At 38.2% G+C, this 19297-nt stretch overlaps 1 protein-coding gene across 6 annotated transcripts in view; it reads right to left on the reverse strand.

Annotated features, from left to right (window-relative positions):
• Window positions 1–451: 451 nt before the first annotated feature.
• The window catches only part of LOC139945966 (rho GTPase-activating protein 45-like), a 59484-nt gene continuing 40638 nt past the window's right edge, over window positions 452–19297 (reverse strand). For 5 of the 6 annotated variants that reach the window (XM_071943510.1, XM_071943515.1, XM_071943513.1 and 2 more), the window contains 22 exons: window positions 18911–18989; window positions 18316–18382; window positions 17368–17455; window positions 14478–14615; window positions 13747–13811; window positions 13169–13213; window positions 12425–12490; window positions 11446–11526; window positions 11120–11299; window positions 10536–10613; window positions 9802–9861; window positions 8902–9092; window positions 8495–8613; window positions 7916–8140; window positions 7165–7499; window positions 6863–7000; window positions 6186–6373; window positions 5848–5928; window positions 5337–5418; window positions 5010–5094; window positions 3986–4204; window positions 452–3519 (listed from right to left, as the gene is read on the reverse strand). In XM_071943510.1, coding sequence (XP_071799611.1) covers window positions 3044–3519; window positions 3986–4204; window positions 5010–5094; window positions 5337–5418; window positions 5848–5928; window positions 6186–6373; window positions 6863–7000; window positions 7165–7499; window positions 7916–8140; window positions 8495–8613; window positions 8902–9092; window positions 9802–9861; window positions 10536–10613; window positions 11120–11299; window positions 11446–11526; window positions 12425–12490; window positions 13169–13213; window positions 13747–13811; window positions 14478–14615; window positions 17368–17455; window positions 18316–18382; window positions 18911–18989 — 3086 coding nt within the window. In that variant the 3' untranslated portion in view covers window positions 452–3043. The remainder of the gene's footprint in view (window positions 3520–3985; window positions 4205–5009; window positions 5095–5336; window positions 5419–5847; window positions 5929–6185; window positions 6374–6862; window positions 7001–7164; window positions 7500–7915; window positions 8141–8494; window positions 8614–8901; window positions 9093–9801; window positions 9862–10535; window positions 10614–11119; window positions 11300–11445; window positions 11527–12424; window positions 12491–13168; window positions 13214–13746; window positions 13812–14477; window positions 14616–17367; window positions 17456–18315; window positions 18383–18910; window positions 18990–19297) is intronic. The other variant, XM_071943511.1, reaches the window with a different exon arrangement.

The following is a 19297-nucleotide window of genomic DNA, read 5'->3' on the forward strand; positions in this document are numbered from 1 at the left end:
TCAGAGTTAGGTTTTGAGGTCCCGAAATCAAGCATCTGAACGCACACAACTTCGTGTGACAAGGGTGTCTTTGCATCCATTATTATCTCTCAACTTTGATGACCGATTGAGTTCAAATTTTCACAGGTTTGTTATTTTGTGCATATGTTGAGATACACCAAGTGAGAAGACTGGTCTTTGACAATTACCAATAGTGTCAAGTGTCTTTAAGCGACACTGTTAAGTTACCAAGGCTGCACAGAAGTCTTCCGCGACCTCTTTCGGCCTGTTAGTTTTACATCATGGTTGCGGTAGGTTGACAGGGAGGTCAAGTTAACCATGCGTCTGCGTCCTCATGGATTTAAATTTGATATTCTACAGAAGAGTCGCAGTACTCTAACCAAAAAAGGTCCAATGGGCACAAAGCTTTAGTCTGTATACAATGTAAACAAACCTAGTGATGCACAGTGTGCATGATTTAAGATAAGATAAGAATTTATTCAGCCAATGTTAAAAAGTTAAAAACCAAAACATCGGAAATTGTAGAGCACCTCAAGCTCTCTATAAATTAAACAAATAAATATATACAATAGGATGGCTGCTTCCAATGTTCCTGACATGGACATAAAAATTAGAGGAAGCTATACTTTACCATGCTCTATTTGTTAACAGTGTACACCAACGACAAGTCACGTGCCTCTAGGCATCAATTTCGTGTTTGTACACGGACCATAAACAAACAGTGGCCAAAACCTTGTTTTGCTGAGCAAACCTTGTTACAATGTTTTGCTAAGCAAAGTTACAAAGAAGTTTAAAAATATAGGTTCCTGCCCTTGAAAAATGACATGTAACTGTTGAAGTTAATACAAACGCAGCACCTTCCAAAGGAAGACAAAACCACAATAGACCACTCTTAATTTATGATTTAAAAAAAAAACATTGTCTACAGTAATATTTTCAAGCCAATTGGTATTCCAAGTTGACATTCCTTTGGTTAAATTAGACAAAGCACATCAGTGACAGGCTATTCCTACAAATAAAGGTAGACAATGACATTCAAGTTCCTTAAAGGCAGTTGACACTTTAATTTCTCAAAATATTGATTAGCATAAAACCTTACTAGGTAACGAGTAATGGGGAGAGGTTGGTAGTTTAAAACATTGTGAGAAACGGCTCCCTCTGAAGTGGAGTAGTTTTCGAGAAAGAAGTAATTTTCCACAAATTTGATTTCGAGACCTCAGGTTTAGAATTTGAGGTCTCAAAATCAAGCATCTGAACGCACACAACTTCGTGTGACAAGGGTGTTTTTTCTTTCATAATTATCTCGCAACTTCGACAACTGATTGAGCTCAAATTTTCACAGGTTTGTAATTTTATGCATGTTGAGATATAGCAAGTGAGAAGACTGGTGTTTGACAATTAACAATAGTGTCCAGAGTCTGTAAAATTCTAGAAAAATTCTTTAAAAACTTAAAGCTCAGAATATCAGCATAAGTTCAACCGAAGCCTTCAGCATCTTGTAAAGCATTTGTTTACAATATTTCAATAAACATGTACAGATTTAAATACAATATTTGATTATTTATTGAAATAAATATAATTTATTTGTTGTGATATAAAAATACAATTGTTCTGAGCCCTGACTGTTCTGTTGTAAATATGTTAATGTTTGTTCTCTCTGTAGGTATTGGAAGTTTCAATTTTGTTTAACTTTGTTTGATCTTTCCTCTGCATGTAGCACCTCTTAACTTCATATGAAGTACTTATGTCTGACCATTCAATATCATCCACTATGGTTCTCAATGACTATCAATGTCAGGCCTCCCGGAGTTACACAGCCTCCGTTGACCCTGGTCTTGGTGCCCTTTCAAAAGTTTCCAATAGACTTAAAGATTTTCCAATGGAAATGCCCTTTGCAAAATGAAAATGGCCTTGCCTTCTCAAAGATGAAACTCTAGGACTGCAATGTGACTCTGCAATATGATATCATATTGTGAATGCATCATAACATTACACAGTCAACCCTCCTACTGTCTGATCACTAAACGTGAATGCATCATCACATTACACAGTCAACCCTCCTATTGTCTGTCCACTAAATATCCTCCACTGTGGTTTAAAGTCTGCAATAGTAGGCTATTTATTATGACAAGGTGAATGCATAAATTCAGTACACAAAATGTACAGTCGTGCCACCATACACAGCCAGTGCAGTTGCTTGGATTAAAAATCGCTGGTCAACTCACTGGAAATGTACCGAGAATAGAAGGGACAAAAGTTTCACACTCAAAGAAATTGGGCCCTTGTTTATAAAGGTCATCCCATTCCTGATTCTTCACGGAGGCAACGAAGGCGATTGCCTCAATGCCCCTTGGTCATTGCCTTGGTGCCCTTGAAATGCTCCAGTAGAAATTTCCCTATAGGGTGCCCTTTACCAAGGAGAAAGTGCCTTGGTGCCCTTGCCCTTTCAAAAAACGAAGCATACAGGACTGTCATTCAGGCTTCTAATCAACAAACTATGACTTGTCTGGTGCCCTGACACTAGGCTGTATTTTTAAGATCATAAAGAAAGGCACCAGTCTATTTACTTGACACCAGCCTCCAATTGATTCAAATAGATTTTGAATCAAATATACAAAATGGCCGAACTAGGATGATGATCTTTTTATAAGAATATTTGTTCAAATGTGTGACATAGAACTGTCACTATGCATAGAAATACTATCCAGTCTTTCTAAAAGTTGTTTTTCTATTTTATCCAAAACTATTTTCAGCCTAACAGGTCCAGCAATCTACACTGGTCATGTGACATAAGTAGAACTAGAAAGAAAAAAAACACTGAAGCCAGTGAAATAAATGTCCACTGGTCCAGAAGGTAAGCATGAATAGAAAAATGTAAAAGTACTGGCCGATTACTGATGAACCATAGAGTCCGCTGATGTCAGTAACGACCAGGCCATCACACCGTAACAGCAGCTCAACCAATAACAATCAGTGGCTAGCCGTCACTTACACACATCCTTCCCATATCAATAAATAAATTCTCCAACCCACACCGGTGCTTTCAGACGAACTGCGGTTGCCGCGACTTATTAGAGCGAGGTCGGGACAGACTTTGAGCCGATGATCCCGAATGCTCCGTTGATTCCGATGTTGATGACGAAGCAGCAGAGTGGCTGCCTGCACTGGACGACGACCCTGCCACCGTGACCTCTGGTTGATCAGTCATCAGGGAGGATCTCTGGGGAGAGTTTTGTGAGTAAGCACTCGGGATGTACCGCTCAATGGGCGATAGGTCTGAGAGGGCGTGGCCAGTAGGTGATGACGACTGCCCAGCAGCATCAGAAAGCTGCCCCACTGTCTCCGGCAAGGATGTAGATAGTTGAGTTTTGTGGTATTGACTGGCCACGGATAATAGTGTCTGTTTGATGGGCTGTGGAGAGGAATCCCGGTGGCACTTTGGAACCGGTGAGCGACGACGGACTAACGGGGAAGCGTCTTGGTCAGAGTCAAACTGGTCTTCACTGGCTGAGGCTTCTTCTGAAACAGATTAGACACTGACTTTAGAATCGCTCCAAACAATCACATAATTTTAACTTCTTATCCAGTTAGTTGAAGAACCAATCATCCTTTAAAATATCTCAGACTTCTGTCCTTTTGTCTGATTAAACTGAGTAGTTATTTTAAAACAAAAATTGTTGATTGACAAATCATCTGCTCATTACTATAAGATAACTAATGGCAATTTCATATATGTAATGATAAAAAGGTCCTTTATGTTAAAAGTTCACACAAACTTAAAAAAAAAAAAAAAAAAAAAACATATTAATTTTTGTTACAAATATTTTACTTGGGAAAATAATGTTTCTTTTTGCCAAACAACTACTTTGGAGACAACTCTTGATCAATAAACTCCATTTACCAGGAGCTCCAAAACATTTTAAAGCAATTTTATGAAATCCATACAAATTGACCTTATAAGTTCTGATAACTTTGCTTTCTTTACCTCCTTCTCCTTCGTTCCCGGAGCTATCTCCATCCCCTTCTTCTCCAGAGTTGACATCAGCAGCTAGACAAGGCACGATGTCTCCACTATCTTCACTGCTTCCTGGTAAGACAAACCCTGGCACTCTACGTGAGCCAGCTGTTACTGTCTCTACAGGAGCTGGTGCTGCCATGTGGGTGGAGTTGTTTGTACTTTTGTTCGGTGAGTAGTTAATGCTGCCTGTAATCAAATTTCCAGAAACAATTACAAACATTTAAAGAGAAAATTTTGGATGATCTCTGTAATCAAATTTCCAGAAACAATTACAAACATTTAAAGAGAAAATTTTGGATGATCTAATTATTTTAAATACCATTTTATGTCCAAATATACATTGTTGATAGCAATTATTAATTATTTTACATCCATGGGATTTGAGGCATTGCATGGTGAGGTATCAAAATTTATTTGGTTTGCGGTAACAATGTGTGTGTGTCTACTTGCCAGGTAGAGTTTGTTGTTTAGAGAACTGTCTTGCTTGTTTAGTGACCCGATAAGAAGAGGAAGATAAAATGAAACCATATTAATGAGGGAATAAAACAGTAGGTGACGAGTTCTTAAACACCCGTTTAAAACCGGCAAGGTCGTGGCCATGTTATCGCACAGCCATGACCCTGCAAGGTTTTAAATGGCCATTAAAGAACGAGTCACTACTCTTTTATTCGCATTCATAAATGCTGCTATGTTAAAAAGCGAAATAAGTCCACAATTATAGACAGTGTGACACCGTTTCTTTAGCAATTTTTTTGAAGTTTGTGAGTTTGACGGTCGGTGTGTGTTCACATACAAGACGCGATGTTACCAATAGCTACGAATTGCGTTCCACATAATTCAAACTGGCGTACATTAGCTTGCGCGCCCAACTTGCTTCAGCTGTGTCTTGATCAACCATTTAAACAACCCCACGTGACGCACTCTCAACCAATAGGAACTGTCTGGGGTATTTATGAATATGTTTTAAAGATTGAAGACCTGTTGTATTTACCATGGTTGATGTCTGACGGTAGGGGAGAGGACGTCCTTGGTTCAGATTGAAACTGCTCCACTTGCGTCTCTCTGGGACCAAACACCTACATGATCAATAAATATTTATTAAAATAATTAATTGTAATCACAAACAGGCCAAAGCAAAAAAACAAACGTATTTGAGCATTACATGTTTGTTTCTAAATTACCAAATTATCCTTAACTAGGAGAGGTTTGCAAATATTTCAGTTAAAGTCGTCACTACAACATCCTCCTAATCTATGAAAACCTTTATTTTAATTTGGGAAACCCCAAGAAACAAGTCTAATAAAATGTATGGCCTTACCTCTGCATAAAGTATGAGCATCTCAATAGCCCTTGTCTGATGGGGCATGTCCACTAATGCTGAGAGGGAAGCTGTGTTATCACTGCAATTGGAGGGGGAAAAATAAGCTCAATAAATACAACATGTACTCAAAGCCAAAATCTCATCATCATCATTTAGGATGTTTTCATCCAGTATAAGATGTGGCCCTACTCATGTAAATGCCATTCATTTCTATTTCTTGCAGTCTTTGGTTGCCAATCTATTATCCCAAATCACATATTTTAGTTGATTATACTAAAAAGCACGATCCACAGAGATTACAAATTAAACTAGATAGTCTATGCACAAAACAGCAAGGTCGTAACTCAGTATTTCAGTGTAAAATAGTGGTGTTTTTTGTGAGGGTGGAGATTGTTTTCTCCCATTCTTTGTGCTCAGTTCCAAGGTAGATTAGAAAATGGACTCTTTTCGGTAGAGGTGACCCAGCATTGCGAATAACTTGTATTGCCCATGCATCACTTTAACTCACTTTGGTCTTAGAAGTGTTGGCCCAAACACAATGCTTAAGTTACTTGCAGTCATCTGATTGAAGTCTTCATTCTCTGAAACGCTGCACAAATCAAGAAAAAGAAAAAAACTTCTTATGATGGTGAAACTTACACAGAGCTGCCAATGTCTGCACCTAGCGATCCCGGAGATTTGGTTCAACAATCAGGGAGATATATTTAGAATTTCATTTAACACAATAGGGAAAAAGTTTCCATAATTTTGAATATTGAAAGATTTTCCAGAGCAATTTTCCTCCATCAAAATGAAAGAAAAACCCTGTAATTGATCTTGAAGAATTTTGAGTTGACATTTACTCACCCTTTAAGATGATGCATAAGAACTCTCAGTGTCTTGAAATTCTCTTCCGGCATGCCGTTAACGATGATCCTGAGTTTAGAGATCAGTCTCTCCTCAACCTCAGTGCTTTCAGGGACGCTGCGAGGAAACTCCTTGGCTAGACTGATGAATTCTGGGTAATGCTTAAAGGTCATCAGAGGCTCAGGGAGCTGGAAATATAAAAATATAAATTAGTTTTAGGCGTGGATGGGTGGATAATGCGTAAAGAGCTTAACCTCTCAACACTGTGCTCTTGGTTTGATTCACAGCTAATGCCAAATGTTTGCAGAGTTGTGCGGTAGTTTTCTCCTAATCCACAAATACTTTTCTCCCAGCCCTCAGAAAAACACTTGGGGATACACATTGCTCTTCACCTAAGCATCCAAAGCAGATACTTGTTCCCAATTCAAAACTCATCTCAAAACAGATTTTTTTGGAAACCATAGCCATTGAGCTTTTGATTGTTATGTGTATTAGCAAAGTTCTTGTTTTTTTTTGCGCCAGGAGAGGAGTGTAATCATTGACAGACATGAAAATTTTCAACATTGTTAATGTTTTATTATTAATTTATGGTTCTGCTAACACCATATGACGTGTTTACAGCCCTGCTACTGCCTAAATAAGGAGGAGACAATCCTATAATTTGAAACTCTACTTACTTGTCTGAAGTACAGTTTGAGAACACTGGTAATGAGATGTGGAGGGGTCTCAGAAAGGTCAACAAGATCAAGACCATTCTCAAATGTCTGACATAACTTTTCAACTTTGACCTTTAACCCTGCCACTCGATAGACACCCTATAGATAACAGAAAAAAGTACACTTATGTCAAAGTTAATAGTAATATATAATTCCACAAAAAGAGACCAAAATGTTAATAATAATAAAAAATAAAAAAATAATTGAGATTATTTCACAATGGAACAATCCATAAAACTAAAACTTCCAAAACAATCACAAACCTTCACATGTATTGCTCTCGTGTCGATCTCAGACGTACATTTTGTCACCAAAAATGGAGCATCCCGATTGGTGGCTTTTAGGTGGTCTCGTAGAGGGACGCCAAAGACATTCATCCTGCCCATAAGTCTCTTACCACCACACTGGATCGCCAGCGATTCCAGGCATTTCTTGTGGCATGCAAGGCCGCAGCGTTCACACTCCGCGCCATTGAAGTAGACGTAGCTGTCGCACTCACGACACTTAGAGGGGGTACGGAGCTTTCGTATGAGGTGGGTGTGAGCTGCTTTTGAGAAGGCAAGATTGCGAAAGGAGTTTGGCACTGACTCAATCAGTTCTGTTGAGTTACAAGAAAGAATGTGTATGTTACAACTTGCACAAGAAGCACACACAGATTTATTTATCTATTTATTTTGTATTCTTTGACCAGGGTAACCCCGTCAGTCGTCAATGATTTTCTTCCTGGCTTTGACCCTTGTATGTGTTGATGTACAAGCAGTAAATGGGACCTGGCAAGCCTGTGTTATTTATCATGGTGCGTCTTGTACGGCAATGCGCGTTATACGTTGAATCTCAACAACAAAATCAGAGATTTCTTGTACTGTGTCCTACCCACCTGACGTCTTATCCACAGGGAATAACGGTACCGCCTAACGTCTTATCCACAGGGAATAACGGTACCGCCTAACGTCTTATCCACAGGGAATAACGGTACCGCCTAACGTCTTATCCACAAGGAATAACGGTACTTACTTGTGCCACTAGGTGTTTGTCGGCTGTCATCCGTCTCAACCAACTCATCCCCTGATGACATGGTTCCAGTAGAAACTTCTCTGTTGAGGTTTCGATGGCCATTCATCGGGCTCGCTGACGGCGACGCATCAACAGACTTAGTGGAGCTGCCACTCATACTGTCCGAGTCACTAGCGTGTTGTGCTGGTGCAGTGCCCACCCAGGCATGCACTGGTTTGCTCTTATCTGTTTAAAAAAAAACAGGTTCGGTTAAAACTTCGCTTCTTATGATTTGACACTGACCTCATATCACCAGAGTTCAATTTCATAAATATTGCAGTTTCCTGCTTAGCGAAAAATAAGCAGGACACCAAACACAACTGGACGCAGTAGAAGTCGAAAGATCAACTGTTGCAGTGGTTCGGAGCGACTCTGGAGCACCTTGGTTTTAGACGTTGATCTTGACATGAGCCGAGTAACTGTAAATGCTATGTTAAGTCTGAAACAAAATTTATTTTGGTCGATTTAGAGTTGCTCCTAATCTATTTGGTTCGGTGCGACTATTGCACGCCCGTCTGAAACGGGTGTTCGATAACTCACCTGTCCTATCTGGTGAGCTACTAGTCCTTGGATGTCCTTGCTTACTTGGTGAAACCAATCTATCATCATCTTGACTGTCCAAGGAGTGGGAGCTTGGCTTACGTGGTCTATCAAACACACTAAAAACAACAGAAGATATCATTAGGATCAAATTGACGATTTGACATTCATCTCCATATATCTATTTAAAATAACATGTTACATGTGTTAACATGCTGCAAAAAGCAACTTAACACACAAAAGTAAAGAAAACTGTGTGAACTGTTATCATAATAATTAATAATTTATTATAATAATAATTAATATCATCACACAAACATAAAAAGGTTGATGCATTTTACAGTGTTTTTTTTTTTAAGTATAAAAGAAAAGCAAAGCTGTCATTTATTTTTACTCCAGAAACTTACACATAAGGCTCAAAGACAAAGGCCTCTGCATGTCTAGACGAGTGACCTTTAACCCTAGGCTTGTAATGGCGGACGAACTCACTGAATTGAACACCAGGCTCATAACATCTACTCTGCTCACAAAGGGTCTGAAATTGGACTGGTGCTGGAGCCGAGAGAGAATGCTGTAACTGGAAGTAACTCACTGTCACCTGAATAAGAAAGACAAAATATATACAACAAATGGTTACAGACAATGTTGAAAATTAAATTTAAAGCAATTGAGGGTGTCATGGCCAAGTGGTTTAGAGCAACAAATTCATGTTCTGGTGGTTTAGTCATCAGAGTGTGGGTTCCAATCGCGGTCGGAACACGTGTGTCCTTGAGCAAGATGCTTGACTATAATTGCTTCTCTCCACCCAGGGGTAAAAAGGGTAGAGGTTGATATTTTGTTTAAAAAAGCCTTTGGAGCGTTACAGCAGTTCTGGGATGTACATGTATACTCCTCAGGGAGCAGAGAAAGATCAAAGGAATGTTATTGGCCCAATGACCAGCAGCCGATTTCATGAAACGCTAGGAATAATCCTATCTCGAGTCAGTTAGGATTAATCTTAAGGTCTGCATGCTACAGTGCAGGGTTTGGACTCATCCTAAATCACAAGATTAATCTTAAGTTAGGAAGAGTTTGGTGAAATCGACAGCAGGGCACTAATGTAAAGCGCATTGGTATGTTATTGTAAAAAGCGCTGTATAAAACAAAGTATAATTCTTATTATTATTAAGTATTCATCCATCTTTTAATGACAACAATAATTCTGATCTTTAAATGGAGTTATCCTAATTGCTAGATGAAGGTGTTTTTACAACAAAATCCTCTCATGAAATTGCCTTTTCATCTGACTCTAAATATCAGAGACTTACTGCTTTCATAGTCTGATCACACTGGTAGATAAGCTCTCTCAGTTTCACCAGCAGTTCCTTCTGTAAACACAAACAAGAAAACAAGATTATCCATCTAGAATTGTCTTAATTGGTTGGTCATGTTATTCGCATAGAGGAACATGGCCTTTCAAGTCTTATAAATATGGAAAGGTTTGCGGTAACACCATGTAATGACTACATGTATCTCTAATGAGTTGGGGTGGTTCTGGAAAGAACCGTTGGTTTCAACTCAACGTTTCGATCAGTATGCTATGATCGTCTTCTGGGGAAAGTCTTATAAAGAAAACTCCTCAACGGAAAGTATAGATAAGGAGGCCAATGCTTCCACTACAGAAGATGAACTGAGATGCTGAAAACAACATCAGCAGCCAAAGCTTCAGATTGCCATTCAGAAACCCCAGTACATGACTGACGCTCTGATTGATCTAAAACACCAAAACAGATCCCCCCTCAAAATGTTTTACAATGCGTGAACCTGCTTCATAATAATAAATAGTAACAGTGGCCCCTTATATAGTGCTCAGTGACGCTCCAGGCGCTTCATCATCCAGTATTTTCCCTGCAAGGTACTTGGGACTACATTTGAATTATGGGATCTACTCCTCTATAGCACCATGTAAGGGTTTACAAGGTGCTGTGGTGCAATAGGCAGCCAATCATACAAGAAACATTGCAAGGTATGTGAAGGTTTACCAGACTGAACGATTCTTTACCTTAACAGCAGCCATGTCCAGCCTCTTTGCATTGGCTTCAACAATGCATGCCTTGTATGTAGTCTCAGCTTCCTTGGCCTGTAGATAAACAAAACAAAACTATTAATTTGTGGTCTTAAGCGGGACTCCACAACGAGCTTAAGTTAAACCCCATAATGACCTCAACATGGTATCTACTAAGAGCTTAAAGGTACTGGAAACATTTGATACTTTGCAAAGACCCGTATTCTCACTTGGTATATCCCAACATATGCATAAAATAATAAAACTGAGAAAAATTTGGATTCAATTGGTCGCCGAAGTTTCAACAGAAAAATTAAAGAAAAAAACACCCCTTATTGCCTAATAAAAAGATTCAGGACTTAAGTCTTTTAATATTTGCGTGAGAAAATTACCCCTTTCTCAAAAAATCAACACCTTAGAGGGAGCCCTTTCTCACAGTGTTTTATACTATATCAACAGCTCTCTATTGCTCATTACCAAGTAAGTTTTATGCTAACAATTATTTTGAGTATTACCATAGTAATAATAAAAGTAAACTATTCAGCATGTGCCTCATCACCATTGGCTGGACTATAACATACCTTCATCAATGCATCTTCCTCTGCTTTCTTCTTCTTCTCAAGTTTACTGGCGTTGGTGCCGCTACTCGTATTCAAGATCTCGGTCTCCATCTTGGCAGCAGACTCTCTAATCTTCTCGTATTCCTGGCAGCGGTTGAAGTACTGCTGCTGACACTTCTCCATGTTGGTCTTACGCTCATGCTGCAGGTCAAAGGTCAACAGAATAATTGGTTCTAAGGGTCATGTCACAAGAGTCAATTTACAGGCAACCAGTTCCAGGCAATCTATAAGAAGAGAGTCCATTCACATTTGAATGTAAGAGTGAAACTGTTTATAAAACTACATACCATTTCTTTCTTGATACTGTTCCATGTTTGACGTATATATTTTCTTTTCTTGTCATGGTCTGCCCTTCTTGCCTCCAGTTGCTAAAATCAAAACAAAAACACTTTATTAATAAACAGTTTATTTTTTATTTTTAATAACTGCCATTATTTGTGTTTTACCCATTCACTGAAGTGTGCCAAGAACTGTGTACTTGAAAAATCCCCAGACAAGATTAAATGGGTGGGATTCGAACCCAAGACCTTTGCCATTCAAGTGCGGATGTCTTACCAACTAAACCACCAGGCTTGACCAGTAGCTACAGGCAATTAAAATCCTACAGTTTAGCAACTGGTACTGCAACAATTCCAAAAGATGATAATTAGCATCAGGGATAAAAAAAATTGTTTTTATGTTTACCCATGCAACAGTGTGGTTTAAGATACGCAGTTTCTGTGGCCGATTTTTACAAAAATCTTAATTGGTCAGCAAAGTGTGATGTCACTATACAAATCACTGTGGCAAACAACCCATCCTAAAAATTAAAGATGATTCTTAGTGCTTTGTGAAAATGACACATTGGACATGTAATTGTTTTACATAAAAACATCCACTGCCAAAATCTTCAAAGAATTCACAAGTAGGCACCTCAACACTTATAATATGGGTGGCATGGTTGGCTTGTGCGTAAATTGCTCGCCCCTCACCAAGGTGACCCCGGTTTGATACCCGGCCTGGGCCATATGTGAGTTGAGTTGTGCGTTGGTTCTCTGCTGTGCCACGAGGGTTTTCCAGACCATCTGGTTTTCCTCCCTCGGGAAAAAATTAAACACTTTTGATCTTGGCTGTGCTCCAATGTCATAATGGGATGATGTGGCTGGCAGCCAAAGGCGCGCCTGCTTCTCGAACATGTGGTATTCGCGTCCTTTGCAATTCAGCTCTTAGCTGTAAGGATGATTAGCCCCCCCAAATATTATATTATTTTTATTGTATCAATCTTACCTCAACAAATTTATGGCCTTGAATATGCAGATGAGTGGCATCACAGTTTTTCAGATAGTTGAGATCCTGTAAGAGAGTTACAGAGTTACGATATAAGTCCAGATTCTCTCAACTTGCTACAATACCTACTTAAAGGCAGTGGACACTATATTAGCATAAAACCTCACTTGGTAACGAGTGATGGGGAGAGGTTGATAGTATAAAGTATTGTGAGAAACGGCTCTCTCTGAAGTGACGTAGTTTTCGAGAAAGAAGTTATTTTCCACGAATTTGATTTTGAGAATTCAGATTTAGAAATTGAGGTCACGAACTGAAAGCACACAACTTCGTGTGACAAGGGTGTTTTTTTATTTCATTATTATCACTCAACTTCGACGACAAGGTTTCTTAATTTATGCATATGTTGAGATACATCAAGTGAGAAGACTGGTCTTTGACAATTACCAATAGTGTCCACTGTCTTTAACCAAAATGACATTTTCTAAAGAACACTAAAAATATAGGTTAGTGTATTCTTTTTAACAGATCATAGACTGTTTGCCTTTGTACAGTATGCTTCCGTTTTCTTTTGCAGTTTTAATGTTTTCTTGAAGGTTTTTTTTTTTTTTTTTTTTTTTTCATTTTTATTTTGCAATGAAAATGTCTTTTTGGTAAAATTTGCCTCGTCAATACAACAATCAAAAGTTCAAAGCTCACGACAGAATTATAATTATTATTGCTATAATTATTGTTTGATTGACTTACATGCTCTAGTGCTGTGAGATAGGTAGACTGGAATGGGAGATATGTCTGCAAAAACAAAAAAATAAACAAATGATTCCAATGATTATTTTTTGAATACTAACTGTGGTCACAAAATATGCTCACCCATCCCCAGAAAAAGAAAACAAAAGGAGAAACAAAAACAAAGCAATGGCAACAAACAAACACACAAAAACTAACAAACAAATGCAAACAAAAAACCCAACCCAAACTCCTGATGACTAGAGCAAGCTAGTCGAAACGTTAAACCTATTATGAACTCACTCCGCAGTAGTGAAGTTAATAACGATCCTTTAAGCTAAAGAAGTAGTCCCAGCCGATGTTCTACCTTCCGCCCAGGTAGTTGTTAAAAACCAAGACAGTTCTTTTCAGAACTGAAAGTTCTCCTTGATTATGAAAATATACTTTGGGTAGTAGAATATAAATCAAGACAGTCCTCTCAAGAACAAACTTTACCTTGCAAGTAGATACATATGGTGTTAGCGCAAACCAAATATGCATATAAACACAAATAAGTTCTAAGTTCTTACAAGAGAGAGACAAATTTGAATACTACCCACCTCTTCTTTGAGTGTTGGACGTGTTGTGCCAGCTAATTTAGCAATACTCCTCGCAAATTCAGACTCTGTTAAGTATAGAAATAAAATAGAAGAAATTCTTTAACCAAAAATGTTTACTTTACAGCATTGAAAATATCCATACGTGTAGGTATGCCATGGCCCATGACTGGCACAGTTGGTTTGCCCGTCAGAATACTGAATCCATCAAAATCAGACAAACACTTTCAGGTCCTGATAAGATCTTTTTTTTAATAGCCCAACGGCTAGCTACTTCATCTCATCGTTGAGAGGGCAAGCCTTTTTCATTTTGCTCTAGAATGGCAAGGGTCGTGGGTTTGAATCTCACCAGCGTTATATGCCTGTGATTTTCGGGAAAGTAAAAAGTGTAAGAGTAAAATCAATATCAATATTTTGCATAAGGCACTTCCATTGAAACATTTGTGAAACTTTTGAAGGGGGCACAAAGGCCTAGACCAGGGCAACAGAGGCCTAAGTCGGCTCCCTCTAGTTCCAAGTCTACTTTAAGCAGCCCTACAGGTAAAAGGGTTTTCAAGGGAAACAAGGGTTGCAAGGTAGAAGGTAGAATATAATCAAGTGTAGGTTACCCAAGTGGGTCCTCTTCTCAACGCTCCCTCTAGTTCCAAGTCTACTTTAAGCAGCCCTACAAGAGGATTTTCAAGGGAAACAAGGGTTGCAAGGTAGAAGGTAGAATATAATCAAGTATAGGCTACCTAGGTGTGTCCTCTTCTCAACGTAGCAGATGACATCCTTTGCGTATTTAGACCAGACTTTAGCTCTGTCCAAAGCCAGGTCTAGACCAGCGTCTAAATGCATCAAAGTATCATCCAGCTCACTAGCAGACAAACAGGCTGCAGGAAACAAAAACATGAAGAAAAACAAGATTAAAACAGATTTATTAGTTTTGTGGAACGTGCCTCCACATTCATAACTTATTGACTGTTTGTTTTGATTATATGTGGAAATAAACTTTGTTTTTGAATTTAACCATAACAGCCAACATTTTGACAACATGTAGATAGCTCAAGTTTTATTTATTAATATCAGAGCATGGACATGTTAATTCGGAGGTCGCGGGTTCAAATCCTTGTCTTAACAATTTAACCTTCAAATTGAATATATAAAATTTAAAGCTTCACACAGTGTGAACATTTTTAAACTGAACCATTTAACTGGTTACAACAACTCTGTGATAGCTTTCTTTTCTAGGAAGCAAATATGGTTCCAAGAAGAATCCGAGGTGTGATAAATTAAGACTTTCCAAACATCATGTTGTTTGTCTTTAGTGGAATACTTCAACACTTTTTGAAAGTATATTCTTGGAACAATTATAAATTTAGAGTGGTTGCTTCGACAACCTAGGTATTTCAGAATCAATCTTCCTCAGGGAAATCATTTTTGTCAAACGGGCTTGGAATATTTGCCACTAGAGCGAGTGTCACGCCAAGCACACTTAAAGTGCAGTGGACACCTTTGGTAATTGTGACAGACCAGTATTCTCACTTCGTGTATCCCAACATATTATGCATAAAATAACAAACCTCTGAAAATTTGTACTGAATTGGTCATCAAGTTGCAAGAGGAAAGTGAGAGAAACAACACCCTTGTTGCACAAATTTTCTTGCTTTCAGATGCCGAATAAAAGTCTTCAGGCTTGAAGTCTTTTATAATTTGAGTGAGAAATTATCTCTTTCTCAAAAAACTATGTTACTTCAGAGGGAGCCATTTTCCACAATGTTTAAACTCTCAACAGCTCTACAGTGCTCGTTACCAAGTAAGTTTTATGCTAACAATTAATTTGAGTAATAACCAATAGTGCCTTTAATAGAAACACAAATACCTTTCTGTAAAGGTTAATGGGGGAGTGTACATTAATAGGGCCTTCGGGATCGGAAAGACTTTAACATTATTCCCATAAAACAACACCAGCACTGCCTTGATGGATGATGTTATCGCTAACTGAAGACATAACATTGCATCAAACAAGAGAAGTTATGACACATTACATTGTACCTGGCAGAGAGTGAATTCCATGGTAGGGTCAAGAATGTGAACTGAGACTCCAATTTCAAACATACTAAGCCGAAATAGGACTTGGGTTTTAAGAAAATCTCAACACGACAATTGAATACCAGCGAGGTTGGAATTTCATCAATAACTATGAATGACAAAAATATATACAAACTTTGTAATAAAAGCAAGGCGACAAAAAGTAAATAACATAAAACAATAGCATCAAATGCTTTGTGCAACTGATAAGAAAGTCATAAGTTATAAGACATGTTTGTACTACCAAAGGAAAAAAAGGTGTTTGTTTTGAATAAGCTCAGGGTCTGTTTTGAAAGTAAAACCATCCTGTATATAATAAGTGACACAACATCTTCGATTATAAATCCACATTCTTTGGTTGAGCTTTTATAGTTTCGACACATTCCTAGACAAATGGAAAGTTATTTTAGTGGTAAATCAAGCATGTGGTTATGATCTTGAAGGAGAAAGGCCACATTCAGTAAAGCAACAAGGGTTCCCATCACAAAGAAAGTCTGTGGTTGGAAACATCTTAAAGTAGTAAAAAGTGTCTCATGAGAAACTGACCACGACTATTGTTTACATGTACTGTATGTTATGTTTTGTTATAATTTCGTTATCATTATGGTGGTTTCATCCTTGCAATATTGTGGAATTTCCAGTGACAATAACACCCTTATCTTTTATCTTTAAGTGAGCAATGAATTCTCTTATGTTCTCCAATTGTTTAGTGGACATGCTCACACATACAAACAATGGAGGCATGAAACCAAAACAGAACCACCTCCTGGAGACAAACAGAGCACACTCTTTAAAACGCCAAGACCAAAACGGCTCTTTTCAGAGACAACACTCACACTAAAGAGATATACAATGAAGTTTTACCCACAAGTTTACTTTTTATTTATAGTTTCTTCCTATTTATCCACACCATGCAAAGCTTCAAACAATACTTAGAATCACCTTTGGTACAAAGGCCTACATTCCCCAAACATAAAGTTCTGTCCCTCATGTGACCCCAAATTAACCATGAAGTGTAAAAATAAAAAATAACCTTGCATTCTGTCTAGAAAACTAAATATTTCACGGCCAGCTGACGTCAGAATACTTAAAAACCCAATCCATCCTGCATCATTTGGGTCAACTGTTATTTATATGGGCAGCCTTGAGTAAACTCCTTATGCATCCTGTAGGGTCATCTAGAATTCTTGTAAAGCCCGGTTCATACTTCCTGGGAATGTGACTGGGAAGCGAATTTTGACGTCACCTGGCTGTTTTTCGCAGCGAATGTTTCGCAGAAGTCAACTGTTGTGAATTATTTGTTGCGAACTTGTGACGTCAAAAGTCATATGGCATTCGCAGGAAGTATGAACCGGGCTTTAGGGAGTGAAACTGGTGTTCAGAGACGTGGTACTCCATCGATAATTATCAAATAAACAGGAAAAAGGTTTGTAATTTCAGTGTGATGGACCTCTGATTACCTTGAGCTGTTTCACCTTTAAATGAAAAACTTTATAAGCATGTTCTGAACTTTGAAAAGCATGTAAGAAATAATGAAGGTTGTATCTGCCTTACCTGATTCCCTGCTATCTTGAGACATATGACGACTGTACACATTGCCACCATCAGAGCTTGTTGTCACTGAAGATAGGCTGTCATAAGACTGATAAAAGAAAACAACACAAAGCAAAATTTGAATCAATCTTAAATACAAATCTCATAAAATAATATTGCACATAATAACTGCATTTCTTTAACACTATTTTCTTTGTCACAATAAATGTTATCTTCACACAGTTGTTTGGCTAAACATTTTGGTTTCAAAATCTCAATATTTTGCATCTAAGACAAGTTTAACCAAGAGAGGTTTGCAGTAACACCATTTGAACATCTCTTTTGAGTAGTGTTGGTTCTGGAAAGAATTTGTGGTTAAAAACTCAATTTTTTGATCAGTATGCTCAAATAGTCCTCAGAAGAATGCTGGCCTCTGTTGCTGGACGCTGCTTATCAGTGCATACTGACCGAAATATTGAGTTGTCAACCACCGCTTCTTTTCAGAACCACCACTACTTGAAAGAGATATTCACATGGTGTTACCACAAACCTCTCTTAATTATACCTCCACCATCCAGCTAGTGAGCTAGTTAACCCTTAAAAGCCCATAGTGCCAACAAGCGGCTTGTACCAAAAGGCCCATATCGGCCGCACACGTCCACAAGGTTTGACATGCTCCCATTCACATAAAGAGGTCAAAGTTAAGGTCATGTTCGGAAACTAAATTTTCTGTTTCATGTCATTTCTGTTGACATTCTTACTGATCAAACTTTAGTAAAGAAATAACAATTAGCAATGTCTGATTGCTTTGTGATGAATAAACATAAATCAATGGTCTCTATGGTTAACTGGGTTCATTAGCCAGCCTGCATTTCTTTGTAGCCAACTTCATAAAGCCAGTGGTTAGCTAACCGAACCCAGTTAGCCATTTTTCAATATAAAAGCCACGCAGGCAGTCATCTTATTTACCTTTGATGATGGGAATCCCATGTTAATACTGCCCTGCTCAACATCTCCCATCAGATATTCTGTTACACTGCAAAAAAGAAATGATTGAAAATTGAACCTTTCCGCCACCAAAACAATTTCCTATTCTAATAAAGATTTAATTTACGACATATCTAGCAAAACGAATAACCAAACTAACTAGGATTCAGTTTGCTAGCAACACCGCTACATAGTTAGAAAAGGGGGCTCATAACTTCCAATGACCATTTCTTTAGTTGTGACAACATTATACCCGAGTTTGGGGGCTTGATTTGGTACATATTTGAACTTAATTGGAACACAAAAACAAGACAGAGGACTACATTAACTTGTTCATGCACTGACCAGTTGCTAGCAACCGGTTTATATTTCTAAAACAATTTTTTTTTTGTACATCAAAAATTAGGATTACGCAGTCACGCTGTTTTCAGAATAGGAAAGAGGATTCTTGAGGGCACTACCATTTTTGGGGTTATTTGTTTTAAACGACTGAACAATTGATTTTTTATCTAAAATAATTGGTAAATGAAAAGTTAAAGTTGAACATGAACCAGTTTCAATTGGCTTTGTAACCCACCTACTGCTGAAGGCAAGTGCCAGTTGATCTATGGCCTCAAATAGTTTAATTCTTTCCTCTTCACTCTCATCCTTTAGACCTAGAATTCAAACAAAAGACAAGAAAAATAAACCAAGCCTACCCTTACCAATGTTCTCTAGAATTCAAACAAAAGACAAGAATAATAAAAATAGCAGACCCTTACCAATGTTCTTAGAATACACAGTCTCTGATTACAAGCACCCTATAAACCATTACACAATGCTATGTAAAAGGAGTAGGTCTCATAATTCAAATGTAGTCGCACATCAGGTGTCGAACATGAACCTTGCAGGAAAATACTGAATGAGGAAGAGCCTTGAGTGAACTGAGTAACGGATATGCGCGCAATATAAGAAGCCACTGTTA

This window comes from Asterias amurensis, chromosome 13 (genome assembly GCF_032118995.1).
Source record: "Asterias amurensis chromosome 13, ASM3211899v1".
Taxonomy (NCBI): domain Eukaryota; kingdom Metazoa; phylum Echinodermata; class Asteroidea; order Forcipulatida; family Asteriidae; genus Asterias; species Asterias amurensis.